The 15,434-nt window shown below is 32.4% G+C and overlaps 2 protein-coding genes and 1 pseudogene across 4 annotated transcripts; 1 reads left to right on the top strand and 2 right to left on the bottom strand.

Annotated features, from left to right (window-relative positions):
* On the bottom strand, positions 1-3,467 carry LOC104726181 (pentatricopeptide repeat-containing protein At5g56310 pseudogene; annotated as a pseudogene). Of its 2 annotated transcripts, XR_015572345.1 has the most exons (6): positions 3,153-3,467; positions 2,811-2,971; positions 2,629-2,695; positions 2,456-2,515; positions 2,229-2,369; positions 1-1,936 (listed from the first exon to the last, which is right to left on the bottom strand). The product of XR_015572345.1 is annotated as a pentatricopeptide repeat-containing protein At5g56310 pseudogene, transcript variant X1 (transcript). The 2 variants fall into 2 exon arrangements; XR_015572346.1 differs by having other exon boundaries at positions 1-1,464; positions 2,456-2,695.
* A 3,985-nt stretch (positions 3,468-7,452) lies between these two features.
* LOC104726180 (gibberellic acid methyltransferase 2-like) lies at positions 7,453-9,785 on the bottom strand. The gene is made up of 3 exons (XM_010444979.3): positions 8,914-9,785; positions 8,286-8,573; positions 7,453-7,982 (listed from the first exon to the last, which is right to left on the bottom strand). The coding sequence occupies exons 1-3, from the start codon at positions 9,427-9,429 to the stop codon at positions 7,620-7,622; spliced, it is 1,167 nt and encodes a 388-aa protein (XP_010443281.1). The 5' UTR covers positions 9,430-9,785; the 3' UTR covers positions 7,453-7,619.
* A 3,096-nt stretch (positions 9,786-12,881) lies between these two features.
* On the top strand, positions 12,882-13,430 carry LOC147935470 (uncharacterized). Its single transcript, XM_087473025.1, has one exon. It carries the CDS (start codon positions 12,882-12,884, stop codon positions 13,428-13,430), a length of 549 nt encoding a protein of 182 aa, XP_087329151.1.
* Positions 13,431-15,434: the final 2,004 nt, after the last annotated feature.

Here is a 15,434-nt window from a genome sequence, read left to right as displayed (position 1 = left end):
TTTTTTTTTTAAAACATCTTAATTTTATTAGATTAATTAGACTACGCACAATGAAGAAAAGGAAACATAAGCCTTTTTTATGCAGGAAAAAAGGCTCTCATATTGGGCCAAACCGCCATAGCATGAGCATGAACTCGAAACCTTCCCGAAGAAAAACAGGCTTCGGTTTGGCCCAATCTCTACTCTTCGGCAGATTTTCTCCTCCTGTTTTGCCGTTTAACCGGAACCGGAATTAACCATCAGCTTGTTAACTCCGAAGCTGATCATTGACTCTAAGCCATTCGTTGTGTTGATCAACTCAATCTGATCAAAAATCAAAGCTTTTTTTACCTCAAACTTTGTTGCTCTGTATTTGCAAATCTATCTCTTGTAGAATTTCATGAATCTTTTCGACTCGAGGATGCGAAAGATCCCCTGAAATGAATTTATACACTCTGTTTCCAACTTCTATGGAGCTTTCACCAGCCAGTTTCTTCACACCAATCCCTTTCATCATCTTCCTCATCATCCTCGACTCGTCCCACCTTCCTAAATTCGAGTATAGATTGGCTAAAAGCATGTAGTTGCCGCTGTTATTCGGCTCTAACTTAATCAGCTGATTCAAAGCTCTTTCTCCAATCTCAAGATCATGATGAACATTTGAAGCAGCAAGAAGAGAACCCCATATTGCAGCATTTGCCTCAAAGGGCATGCTTTTGATAGCTTCCTCTGCTTCTCCGAGTAAACCTGCTCGTCCTAGTAAGTCAATCATGCATCCGTAATGCTCAATGTTTGGTTGAATACCATACTTCGATATCATTGAGCTAAACAAACATTTTCCAAGATCTACCCAACCAACATGGCTGCAAGCTGAAAGGATTGCAATGAAAGTAACATCGTTCGGTCTCACACCTGCTTTAACCATACGGTTAAACATCGCTAAGGCTTCAGCTCCGTGTCCATGCGTAGCTAGTCCAGTAACTATAGTCGTCCAAGTAACAACATTTCTCTCACTAACACTCTCAAATACCTCCAACGCCTTTGTTATATTCCCTGATTTCGCAGACATATCAATGACAGCGTTGTTCAATGGAACCTTTCTCTTCATCCCTCTGTGATCAACATAGCTACATATTCTTTCACCCAATTCTAGTGAACCAAGATCAGCACAAGCTGAAAGCACAGCCAAAAGCGTAACTTCATCTGGCTCAACGTCCTCCATCAGCATTCTCTGAAACACTTCAATAGCTTCACTAGCTCGACCGCTCTTCGCATATCCAGAGATCACACAAGTCCAAGAAACCACATTCTTTACCCAACAAGGCATCATCTTTAGCAAACCCATTGCTTCATCCATCTCACCAACTTTACCATACCCAGCTAATAACGCATTCCAAACATTCACATCTCTCACACGCGTTTCATCGAACACCTTACGTGCATCTCCCAACCCACCACCAAACGAAGAATACATCTGAATCAAACCTGTAACAACATGGACACTTGAATCAAACCCAAAAACCACAGTTTGCCCATGAACCTGTCTCCCAAACCAAACATCAGAAACCCTAACAGCGATCTTCAACACAAACGGGAAAGTAAACGTGTCAGGCTTAGAACACAAAGCCCATAACTTTCTGTAAACCGAGACCGCGATTGAGTTCGCGTTGGGTTCGTCGACGAGAGATAAAGCTCTGATCATGGTGTTGTAGAGATACGTATTGGGAAATGGCTGGTGGGTAAAAACAGAGTAAGCATATCGGACATGTCTAGCATTTGAACATGCTTCAATGAATTTGGCAACGATGAGATTGTCTCGGTTTAAACCGGTTACGATCATGAAACAATGAGATTGCTTTATTGTTTTGAGATTGGTTCCATGGAGTTTCAAAGACGAAACAAACCAATTTATAAAAGTACCAGAGACTCTTTGTAACATTCTCGTATCATCGGGTCACTAAGGGCATGTCCATCAATGAAACAACACAAGCATAACATTAAAACAAGTTAAACTAAAACAACACAAGCAAACATTGATTAAGTTAAACCGAAACAACACAAGCATATCATTAAAACAAGTTAAACTAATACAACACAAGAAAACACTCGGTGACATTTACCAAACATTCGGACTGAAACTAACTCAACACAACAAACATAAACTCAAACTGAAACTAACTTGACAACATGTGAACAAATAACAGCTCTCATAGATAGATACAGATTAAATAAAACAGGAAGGTCCTTACGGGTGTAAGCGATTCCATTTTAAGACAGAGAACTAATTCCCATTCTCCACAGCCTGTGTCCTTTTTAAGACAGGAAGGTCCTTACGGGTGTAAGCGATTCTATTGTCTCCATCAACAACTTGTCCTTTTCCTCTCATTATCCTGTCATTCATCACCACAACCATTTAAACTTCAGAGCTTTTGACAATTCAATGTACTATGGAAAGACAAAATAGACTTAGTTGTACCATCTCGTTGTCAATAATCCTTCTACTCCGACTGGACCACGGGCATGGATCATGCTTGTGCTTATTCCCACATATACATAAGAACAACCACCCACATTAACCACTCATTCATCGACACTTCTCTATCTATTCGGTTTAATAGATGTGATATAATATGTCTCTCTCTTCCCTACCTCCGCACCAAATCTGAATCTAAAACCATCAGAGAATCGTGTGCTTGCATTGTGGAAAACAACAGCACTGTCAAGAGCACGAAATGTTAAAGAATTAGTTAGTTTTCCGTATATTCAACCTCCAACATTTTATATGTTTGATAAATCAAAAGCACAAATGCTCAAGTACATGAGCTATTTACCTGTCTATTTGATGGAGAAATATCTCTGCGATAATCAAAAGCACAAATGCTTAAGTACATGAGTTGTTGAACACTCCTGTCTTCTCTCACTCATTTCTCCATTTCTTCTTTCTCTTGACTCTAACCAATTTGAATAAGCTTGAAACTTTCTATTTTTTCCACTGCAAAAAAATTGATGGAGGAGTCAATAAAAATGTGAAAAGATCACCAACCAATAATTGAAACTTCAAAGACTATAAAACGATTAGATCCATTTTTTCTAAGAATTTGAGAGAGAGATGGCAACAAAATTGAGAGGATTAAGAAACAAAAACCAAAATTCATAGTAAGAAAGTACTATACCAGTAGAATCAATGGAGATGTGATTGGATTGATGAACCCACTAATTAATCGCGATCGGATTGATGAACCGAGATCGTCGATGGTGTCTCTTACGGTGGAGATGTGATGCCGCCGGTAAAATCCACTTTCTGACTGAATCACCGACTGAATGACCTTTCAATTCTATCTTGTATTTTCCGTGGAGATGATATTGAAGTCGATCAAGGGAGAGAGACAGGAAACAGACGAGAGAGAAAATTACATAACAAAAAAAATAAAAGAAAATTTTATTTTTCTCCCACCCGACACACCCAAGTTTCTTAACATACCAAAAACATGTTAGGTAAACAACCATTCTAAACTAAATCATACAAAAACAATTAAATTTGAAAGATAGAAACTCTTAAACAACTGCTTAAATCCTTTGATGGAAATGACCTAACGAGGGAAATCAAGTTTTAAGAACCCTATATAAACTATTTTTTTAAATCGAAAATCAATAAGATAAAAATATTCAAAATATTCAAAATATATTTATTTAATCTGTTATGTATAAATAATTATGGATTCTTATATTAAATTTTAATAATTTGATGTGTTACGCTAAATAATCTAACTTAACATTTTTGAAGTACATTTTCGTGTCATCCTCTTTTATCTTTCTATCCAAATAAGTTTCAACTAAATTCTCTACAATCCTTACAACCAAACACAATCATTTCCTTATTTGATAATATTAATTTCCTAAAATATATCTATCTAATTTAAATAAATATGTTAGATTAAAATATAATTCTCCTTTCATTTTTATCTAATCTTATATTTAATTATTTTAATTACTATTCAATACATAAAGTTAATAAAATTTTAGTTTTTTTTTCAGCATATAATGTGATTTAAATTTTTATAAACGGATATATATTAAAAATTGTCTTAGGATATTTGTAATCAAACAAGTATATCCACATATAGAGATCAGAATACATTTTTGGAGTACAATAGGATACTATCACTTTTTGCCAACTTCGGGTCGGGTTTTTAACTAAAATTATAACCGATTCAATTATCCGGATCCTCCTTAAGATTGCCGAATATTTTGGGCCGGTTTTTAATCCATAGCATACTTATTTACATCCAATTAATGTCAATTAATGCCCATTGTATCTTAGGAAATATCTAATTTGCATGCCGAATTTTAGGACCGAGTTTGACAAAAAGAATTGATAACCCAATTTATGTAATCACATCCTCTTAATCACATCCCTATAATATAGCAACTAATTCAAGATGAGTACATCTTAGAAAATATCTAATTTACGTTTAATAAACGATTACATATTTGGTAAGATCTTATTAGCTTTAAATATACACTATTAATCCAATAATATCAACTGAGAATCATAATAAGAATATTTCAGATCATTCATTCCTAAATCGTAACTAACAAATCGTAAAATGTATATTCTCAACTTGCGAATCAAGAGTTTCTACAAAACTCTACCTACAACCGTTAATAATATATATATATCAACAAAATAATAGACCCGTGGTATACCACGGGGTAAAACCTAGTTATGGATTCTTATAGTAACAGTGTAAAGTTGTAGATACGTTGCGGTTTATATATATACTAGAATTGGACCCATGCTAGAGCACAAGTTAACATTTATTTTATTTATTTTGTAATTTTTATTTAAAGTGTTATATATATGACTGTTTTTTTTGTTTTTTTTTGCTCAAACATTATGCCATGAAATCATATGTTGAATATAACTTATGAAAATAACATATATTTTGTAAGATCTATTCTAGTAGATCCAGATTTTGACCCGCGGTACACTGCAGTTTAAGTTATTTGATAAAAATATTAATTTCTGTTTGTTAATTTTATTTAATTTGTTTAGTTTTTCAAATTATATATTGTATTTTGATTGTTAATAATATGACTTAACCTACACTATACCACAAAATAATGAGATAACTAGATTAAGACCCGTGCTCTAGCACGGGTTGAAATTCCTTTTATTTATATTATAATTTTTATATAAAATATAATTTATGTGATTGTTTTTTAAAAAAAATTTAGATAAAACATTATGCAATAAAATCATATGCTAAATATGATGGCTTGAAAAAAGACACATATTTTGTAAGTTTTATGTTATTAATGATTCTAGATAAGTATTCGTACCATAACACTGGTAAATTTTATTTTATACAAAATTTTGTATATTTTATATTTTAAAATAAAATTTTAATATGTTGTATTAGTTTATGTATGTGAAGTTATTTCAACAATGTATATCCTACATCATGACTTGAATGTCATTATAAGACATAATTTTGTAAATTTGGTTTTTAAAAAGCGAATTATTATATTATGAGTAATTTAATATATTTTTATACTTTTGGTTTTAATATATTTGGTTTCTTCAACTTTGTTTTCATATTATAGTGACATATTATTGACATTGCTATAACAAATCAATTTAGAGTGTTTATAGTTTCTAACATTTATATCAAGTTTCAGTATATTAAAATGTTTCAAAATAAATTATTTAAAGTTTATTATATTATATAAAATTATAAAATTCAACAAAAAAAAAAATGAAATTGAATTTAAATATTCAAATTTTGACCCGTTACTCAGTAAATTTTTAATTCAATATATATTATTTTTAAAGAGTAATATTACTAAAGCTTGAATATTTTATAGATTGAACAATTTATATTTGTTTTTAAAAATTCAACTTATAGTATATCCGGAAATAAAACTATTTTTTTAATTATAATAAATAATATGATAATTTATTTGTTTCATAAAATAGACTCGTATATAAAAATAAGAGGTGAAGTATAATGATAATTAACAAATTAATATGTTAAGTTAGATATCAAAATATTTTCTTTGATGAATAATTTAATAAAGAACATTAATATGGTAAGTTAGTTGATATGATTCTTTAGAATATTCTTTTTAAGATTTTTGGAAACAACGTGCTCTAGTAATTAAATCTTCCGAAAATAAATTAAGGTTGCACCCACTATTTAATTTGTAACCAATTAATCTATCAGTTTTGTAACCAACTTATTAAAATTATATAGTCTACAAAACAATGTTGTGTACTTCCGTTTTATTATAAAGGGGATATTTTATCCATATAGCACTGAATTAATGACATTTTAAGTTTTTATTGATATCTACTCAAACATGTCTAGCCATGTAACTCGTCGTGTGATATTTTAATTCGTTGTTGACCGCACAAAAAACTTCATAAAAATCTAAATATTTTTTTTAAATTTTAAATGTTTTAATAAAGTTTCTTTTTTTTATAGAAATTGAACTACTTATAATATTTGAACTTCTTATAAAGTTTAAATATTATTAAAATCTTAAACAGTTATAAAAATTAAATGTTTTAATAATTGAAATATCAATAGTCTTTAAAAAAATTTAAAAAATCATAAAATAATAAGATGATATTTTACCCATGTAGCACCGAATTAATGACATTTTAATTTTCTATTAATATCAACTCAAACATGTCCTGCCATATAACTCGTAATGTGATATTTTAATTCGTATAAATTATTAAAATTTATAATGTTTGAATAAATTTTATTATTTTAGAAATTGAAATACTTATAATATTTGAACTTCTTATAAAGTTTAAATATTATTCATATCTTAAACATTTTATAAAATATAAATGTTTTAATAGTTGAAATATTAATAATCTTTAAAAAAATGAAAAGTTATACATTTGAATTTTTAAAGTTATTAAAAGTTGAAATTCTTTAAAATAAAGAGCCATAATAAAATGCATAAATTTTTTAATTTCAATGCATGTTAAATTAAGGTTTCTGCTCATTCGTATTCAGAATCATTTTGGTCTCTTTTTTATTAATATGACTTTAAATCTTTGCCTAATTTTCTTAGGTGATATAGGGCATTTTGTATATTTTTTTTATTCATCATTTGAGCAATATATGTCTGTTTAAAAAAATTTAAATTACATCATATGCAGAAAAATCATAAATTTTATTAACTAAATATATTAGATAAAAAAAATAAAATAATTTAAATATAAAATAAAATAAATGTGAAAGAAGAATCACATATTTTTGTTTTAATTAGGTTGAGAGATTTCTTTATCTTTTAAATGTTACCTATTATTGATTTATATGTTACTATAATTAACTAAATTCATACTATCTTTACTTACCAAAAATTAGACTAACCGGTATATTATGATACACTTATGTCACAAGTTTATAACCAAAAAATTATAAATATATCTATTATATAGTCTAAAAAAAATGTCATGTATTTCCGTTTTATTATATAGGAGATGGTCAAGTCAACCCTACAAGCTTTTATGTACATGTACTACAGAAATTACAACATGACACATAATTTATCTGATGAAACTACCACAAATCTTAGATGGAAACGAATTACGAACGAAGCACAACTTTATATCATCTTTAAATTCGGATGGCGGACAAAACGACGACTCCATAGAAACAAGTAATATGGAGAAATTCTCGGTTTGTGGAAACACGGTTTTCATATCTTTTGAAGAGCTCATGGGATAGGTCCGGTCCAAGATAAGCGTCGACCATAGGACGAATAGCAGCTTGAACTAAATTGGTCCTGGCTCGTCCGTACGAAACCGGATCTTTCTTCCACTCTTCTTGTTTCTCATCCGAGTGTTCGACTATTTTCATAAATTCCATTTTCTCTATCTTGAAACCACCGCAACGGTCTATCCCGGCCGCCACTTCCTCCGGACTTCTCATGTACGCCGGAATGTTGAATCCGTCTCTTGTCTCTTCATCTATCAAACCCTTTTGTCCAAAGGAACATAAAATAAAACGTTTAATCTGAGTGGTATCAGCCAAAAGATATATTTAGCCAAGTTATTGAAAATCATATGAAAATAACGTTGATTGTAATAAGATTTTTTTTTCTCGTCTTTAGTGATAAAATAAAATTAAAAAATGCATAAAAGTTTAAGTAGCGTTGGCGAAAAACTTATTTTCAGGGTTGTTGTGATGTATAGTTAATAGTTGTGACAACATCATGAACAGTTATGTTATGTAATGATGAAAGATACACGTGTTTGTAATATGTATATATATAGGATTTACCTCATCTATTAAATCTTGCCAAGCTTGTTCCATGGTAGTTGTGAAAGGATGTTTGGTTCGAGTATCTTGGTCCCCAAACTGACTACTAGTGCCAGCAGGACGACCACCCATTAACACAAACAACACTCCTCCTTTCACCATTTCTTCTTTCCGACAGCTCAAGAAATCATCCAAATCTTTGTCTGATTGCTCTGCGTATGCTTCCACCACCTCTTTCTTTGCTCCTTCTATCCATGTTTTCCCTTTGTTCCACGTTCTTGATCCTTTCTCCAATACTTTCTCCGGTATCTGCATTTATTTTTTCAATGGACACATTTTAGAAAAACGGTTTTGATATATAATGTTTTTTTTTTTTTAATTATAGTATAACCGTTATAGCAAATTTAAAATTATAGTCGTAACGTATATCCACTATATATATGAAACCATATTCCCCACCCTTAGAAAAAAGTATGATAATTACATTAAGAAATTCAAAAAGCCTTATAATAATAAAAAATGTTGATGTTTTAACATTAGTAGATTTGCTATAAAAAAAAGATATACCTATAATGCCAAATTGACGTCATTGATAATTACGATTAAAACATTATAATATAGAAAAAAATGATTAGTGAATATTTTAGACCTGAGAGAGCCAGTGTAAGGCACTTAAGCTCACAGCGACATGAATCGTTCCTCTCGGAAAAAGCCGATCATAGAACGAACCAGCAACGCAGCCGGCGAAGTATTTCGCCAGAGAATCAGCTTTCTGTTTCTCAGTCAACAGCTTGAACAACATATTAAAATCATTAGAAGGCAAATCACAGAAGAAAGCCTCGAACTCCGACGAGCCACCACCACCGTACACCGTCGTGTATCGCCGTTGTAAAGTCTCGACCACCGTATCAACGGTGGTAAACGTGTTGGAGCCGGTGGCGCAGCCGAGGTCGACGATCCTGATAGGAGAAGTTTGGTCGGGGACGTGTTTGAATGATTGGAGAGATGAGATAAGGATTGGTTTGCTTAAGGTTATAGCCAGAGCTTGGCTGTCGGAATTGTTGACGTAGCTGAGGTCATCTTCGCCACCTTGCACAGCGAATACACGGTGGAGACTGGTGGTGGTCCAGTCTTTTGCCGTCGTCAGAAGGCTTGGTGACTCCATGAATGTGTTCTATCTCTTCTCTATTATTCGATGTAGTTGTAATTAAAAGAGAGAAAACAAAGTTTGAAGATTTTGGTGTTGGACTTAGAACTAAAGAACGCATAGATGAGGCTTCACATTTATACACACACACACAAACATTCATGCATATTAAAAAAAAAAATATATATATATATATATATATATATAGCTTGGTAACTAATGATACATGAATATATGTTAAGTACTCATGTGGTTCATAATTGATGCCTTGATGGTAATCAATGGTCAATTAGTATGTTTTGTTTATATATTGGTTCTTCTCTTTTCCTTTACACTATTAGACCTTCTTTATCCGTAGTATATTAGGGGGTTGTTAGTGGGGTTTTTAGTGTTTTTTTGAGAAAAAATAAATCAGAAAGAAAGAAAAAACAGAAGAGATCCTCTTATATAATAGACTCTCTTCGGATGTAAGAGGCGCTACGTGTCTTTGTTTGGTTGGACGAGAGTAAAATAGAAAAGGGAAATATAAATTTTTGACGCAGAAATTTTTTTCTTTCTCTTTTTCTTTCTTTCTCTCTTTCTCTCTTTGTGTCGCGATAAAATTCTCGATCCGACAAAGGAAGTTCTGCATGAATCGGAGGTTAAAGAATCAATGGAGTGTTGGGTCGGAGGCGATTTGAATCAGCGGAGATCTTATCGGAGGCGACTGTAGGGCAGGCGATTTGAATCGTCATGGAGATGGTATCGAAGGCGAATTGAAGGAGAAGGCGATTCAATCGGAAGAGAGTGGATCAATTCGATTGAGAGGGTAAGTTTCTCAGTACAATAGTATGATTTTGTAAATTGTTAGGTTTATTTGATTTTGGATCGCAAATTAGGGTTTTTGATGTTTGTTCGAGAAATTGGGATCTTGGTGTGTTTGTGTTCCGATTGATAATTGAGGCTTTAAACGGATTAGGGCAACTTGGTGTGCATGTGTTCCGATTTGGTTTGTTTGTGTTCCGATTAGGTGTGTTCAGTCATTATTTGTGTTTGTGTTTAGTACTTTTTGTTGTTTGTGTTTGTGTTTGTGTACCGATTGATAAGTGATCTTGTGTGTGGTTTAGACACGATTGTAAAAAAACAAAGCATATTGTTCTTGTTCGATTTAGGTTGTATTAGTATCCACTCCTTGTGATATTCATTGTAATTTGCGTAATTGTGATATATGTCTCTCTTTTGTTTTGAGGTTAAATGGGCAAAAGTGGATTGTTGGATTGAGAAGTAGAGAGTGTGCTACCTATTCGGCCATGAAAGAAGGTAATTATCAGTCTATTCTTTCTTTATTTATTTGATGTGAGTTAAAGTATGAGTTGAGTTACTTGTTGTTGTTTGTGTTTGTGTTTAGTCTAGTTAGTCATTGTTTTGTTTTTGTGTTTAGTACTTGTTGTTGTTTGTGTTTGTGTACCGATTGATAAGTGATGTTTTGTGTTGTTTAGACATGATTGTAAAAAAACAAAGTATAGTTCTTGCTCGATTTAGGTTGTGTTGTTTAGACATGATTGTAAAAAAACAAAGTATAGTTCTTGTATCCACTCCTTGTGTTTGTTTGATATTCATAGTAATTTGCGAAATTGTGATATATGTCTCTCTTTTGTTTTGAGGTTAAAGCTTGTGTTAGCTGGCAGTGATTAATGTGTTTAGTACTTGTTAGTGTAGCTATTAGTCTAGTCAGTCATTGATATTGTACTTGTTAGTGTAGCTATTAGTCTAGTCAGTCATTGATGTTGTACATTGAAGTTTTGTGTTAGTTGGTTGTGAGATGTTTAATGTGTGGTTAGTTTAGGTAAAGACTTAATTTCACAATTTAAACCAACTAGTTGTAAAAGTAAATAAAACATAAACCTTATAAATTAAAAGACTTCCCCTTCATAGTAAAAAAACAAAACTCAACCAACTAAACGCTTTACCAATCTCTTCATTCTCCTTAAACACAAACAAACAAAGTAGGATATGGATCCAAACGATTACATGAATCCATATCGTCCCACCTCTGGCTATTTGAATCTGTTACAAACTCAACTTGATACCCAAAACCTCGATTACTCTCTTTTCTAACTCCATGTTCTGATGCTCCATCTTCACCTGCATCCCCACAAGAAAACCGCAAGTCAAGGCAAACATGGTTACCAATAGATGATACCATGTTGGTCAGCGCTTGGCTCAACACTAGCAAGGATCCGATTGCTTCCAACCAGCAAAGACTTGCATCCTTTTGGGGGAGGATTGCGACTTGGTGTGAAAGTTCGTTGGATGTTACGAGGATGCAACAAGGGAGAAGTCTAGTGGACAGAATGAAGATGATGTGATGAAGTTAGCACATAAGATATACTTCAATGACCATGGACAAAAGTTTAACTTGGAGCATGCATGGCGAGACTTAAGATACGATCAAAAATGGTGTGCCTCCACATCTATTAAAAATAATGGTGTGAAAAGGGGAAGAGTGAGTGTTGAGGCTGCAAATGATTTCGATGAACCATTGCCCCGGCCTTCTGGTGTTAAGGCTGCGAAGGGGAAGTAAAAAAAAAGCTCCAAGGCCGAACCGGATGTGGAGGAAGATGGTAAAGCTTACTTGGAGTGTCAGTTGGAGCGTGTGTCGAGGATGTATGAGATGAAGGAGAAGGACTTTGCACTGAAAGAGAAGGAGTTTGCATTGAAGAAGGAGCATATCAAGCATGTGATGCTTGAAAATCTGATTGCTAAAAAAGATGAACTAACTGAATCTGAAAAAGCTCTTAAGGAGAAGTCAATTGATGACATGATGTCTTAAGCTTGAATGTTAAAGAATGTAGTGTTTTTTTTAACTATGTTTGTGTTTTTAGTGCTTCTATCGGTTGTTTGATATTTGGATGGTTCTTTTGTTTTTTGTAATCGGACAAGTATGTGTAAGTCTGTTTAAGTATGTGTAATCGAATGGTTTCTTGTTTTTTTTGTAATCGGATAAGCTAATTAATCTGTTTAAGTTTTTGTAATCGAATGGTTTCTTGTGTTTTTTGTAATCGGACAGGTCGAGAAAGAAGGCAACCTCTCATTAGTCTGTGAAGCCAACCTCTCATCAGTCCGTAAAGCCAAAAATCTATCTCATGTCCGGGACACACAACAACTCTCTCACATACTATTGTAACATTGGTGTTTGACCACATGTTTTTACAAGCTCTTTTGTATTTTTGTGCTTCTACCACATGTTTTTACAAGCTCTTTTGTATTTTTGTGCTTCTACCACATGTTTGTACAAGTACTTTTGTCATTTTTAAGTTCTACCACATATTATTTCCAATGGTTGTGTACCATAAATTTCAAGAACTCAAGCTACCACCTTTTTCTATATAATGATCAACGCTTCTCAACAATATGTATCACAAGCAGTTTCCTATTATTCTCAATACCAACAAAAAAAACTCCTTCTCTTTAGTTTCATTTTTTTTACAATGGCTTCTCCTTCCCATTCTTCTTCCCAAAATGATGTTGATGACATACTTGATGAATGTTTTAATCAAACATGCGATCAAATCACCAATCATGTATGGCAAAATCTTCTTACTCCACCAATCCAAAGTCAACCACCACCTAAACCAAGAAAAAAGCGAATTCACATTAAAAGAAATCGAGAAGTCGGTCATGACCACTTGTGGAATGATTATTTCAGTGAGGATGCTACTTATCCTCCCAACATTTTCCGTCGCCGTTTTAGAATGAACAAGCCATTATTCATACGTATTGTGGATAAGCTCGCAAATGAAGTTCCCTATTTTCAACAAAGAAGAGATGCTACCGGAAGGTTGGATCTGTCTACATTGCAAAAGTGTACAGCAGCAATTCGTATGATGGCATATGGTTCTGCAGCTGATGTGTTAGACGAATACCTCCGACTTTCTGAAACCGTGGCGCTATCATGCTTGGACAATTTTACAGATTCAGTCGTAAATTTAATTGGATATGAGTACTTGAGAAGACCCACACCAGCAGATCTTCAATGACTACTCGACATTGGCGAGTTTCGCGGATTTCCTGGCATGATAGGAAGCATCGATTGTATACATTGGGAGTGGAAGAATTGTCGCACTGCATGGAAAGGTTAATACACCCGCGGATCTGGAAAGCCCACAATCGTTTTAGAGGCGGTGGCTTCTTATGATCTCTGGATCTGGCATGCTTTCTTTGGACTACCAAGTACATTAAACGATATCAATATTCTTGACCGATCTCCAGTCTTTGATGATATTTTGCATGGTCGAGCTCCTAAAGTTAAATACAGTGTCAACAGACATGAGTATAAATTGGCTTACTATCTGACGGATGGTATTAATCCAAAATGGTCTACTTTTATCCAATCTATTCCACTGCCACAAACTCCAAAAGCCTCTTTATTTGCAAGACAACAAGAAGCTGCACGTAAAGATTTAGAGCGTGCTTTTGGAGTTTTGCAGGCTCTATTTGCCATAGTCAAAAACCCGGCTCTTATTTGGGATAAGGTAAAAATTAGAAAAATAATGAGAGCGTGTATCATACTGCACAATATGATAATAGAGGACGAACAAGATGGATACACTTTGTTTGATAAAACTGAATTCACACAAATGGAGTCAAGTATAGCTTCATAAGTTGATTACACGCTTCCAACACCCAGGCTTTCATGTGTCGCTACTATGCTCAAGAATCGAAAGGATGTTCGTGATCGAGAAAAAAATAAATGCTTGCAAGATGATTTGGTTGAGAATATTTAGGCAAAATTTGGAGCAAATCAGTATTAAAATTAATCATTCTCTCTATTTATAAATTGCACTTCTGTTGTAATATGTATTAATGTTTTTATTATGTTTTGTATGTTTGAAAATTAATTAAAATGCAATATTTTCTAATTTTATAAAATCTTAAATGTTTACACATATATACTACTTCTATTATATTTAAAAATTTTAAATTTTAAAAAACAATATTTTCAAAAATAGGAGACCTAAAATAATAACCTACTAATGGAAGAAAAAATTTTATCCAAGAGATGATGAATTCTTATATTCCAAACAATACACAATTAATTCATAAAAAAATTTAAGAACCCTTTATAACATCCTACCGATAATTATGCTCTTAAGCGGCTTTCTACTGATCTCTGATGACACATTTTTAAAATATTTGCTTGTTTCGTTGACTTTTTTTTTGGGGAGAGGGCTAAATTTCACAATAAAGGCTAAATAGCTATATATATATACATATTTTTTTTAATTTAAAAACACAAGTGTGATATCATTTAAAATAATATGTCCTCGAATAAAATGACATGTAATTTGTTTATACAAATAAAAGTTAGCCATTTGTTTAAAACATGCTCAAAATTTTAGTTTATTAGTTTGCCAATAAGTCTCTAGAATTTGGTGTATGATATCGATATTGGAATGAGTTTTTAAAATATTAAACTTCTGCAGCAATAACGTCTACATTTGATTTTCTGGAACGTTTAAATTGACTTAATTGTAACGCTAACATCATGTTAATTAATTTTATAAGTTTAATTCTAAAAAAGATACCAATCCGCTTAGCTGGAAGATTAACTAATTGATATCCTTTTCAGCAAATTTATACTTTTTGGTACCAATTACATCTAGTACCAGTGTATTAAGTTTGTTGTGGCCAAAGCATATGCTAATCTGTCTACGAAACATATACGTTTTACACAGTGTATAGTATCTTTAACCTATTTTAAATTCATTTTTCTTAGTTGGATTTTGAAATATATATCACGTCCTCAGCAGATTAAACGGAAATTAAGTCTTCTGTTATATATATATATATATATATATATATATATATATATATTCGAAAAATTGTGTTTATATTTTTATAAATTATATAGTTAGTTGATTTCATTGTTCATTTTCTGAGACAAACATCTATCAGTCAGATTAGATTCATAGGTTCATAGCAATCTCAAATGTCATAATGCCCCTATAGGGGAGATTTAAATTACCAAAATTTGTTTATGT

Source organism: Camelina sativa, chromosome 11 (genome assembly GCF_030686135.1).
Source record: "Camelina sativa cultivar CO46 ecotype springtype chromosome 11, ASM3068613v1".
Classification (NCBI taxonomy): Eukaryota; Viridiplantae; Streptophyta; class Magnoliopsida; order Brassicales; family Brassicaceae; genus Camelina; species Camelina sativa.
The sequence above is the reverse complement of the archived record's forward strand: the minus strand, read 5'-3'. Positions and strand labels throughout refer to the sequence as shown.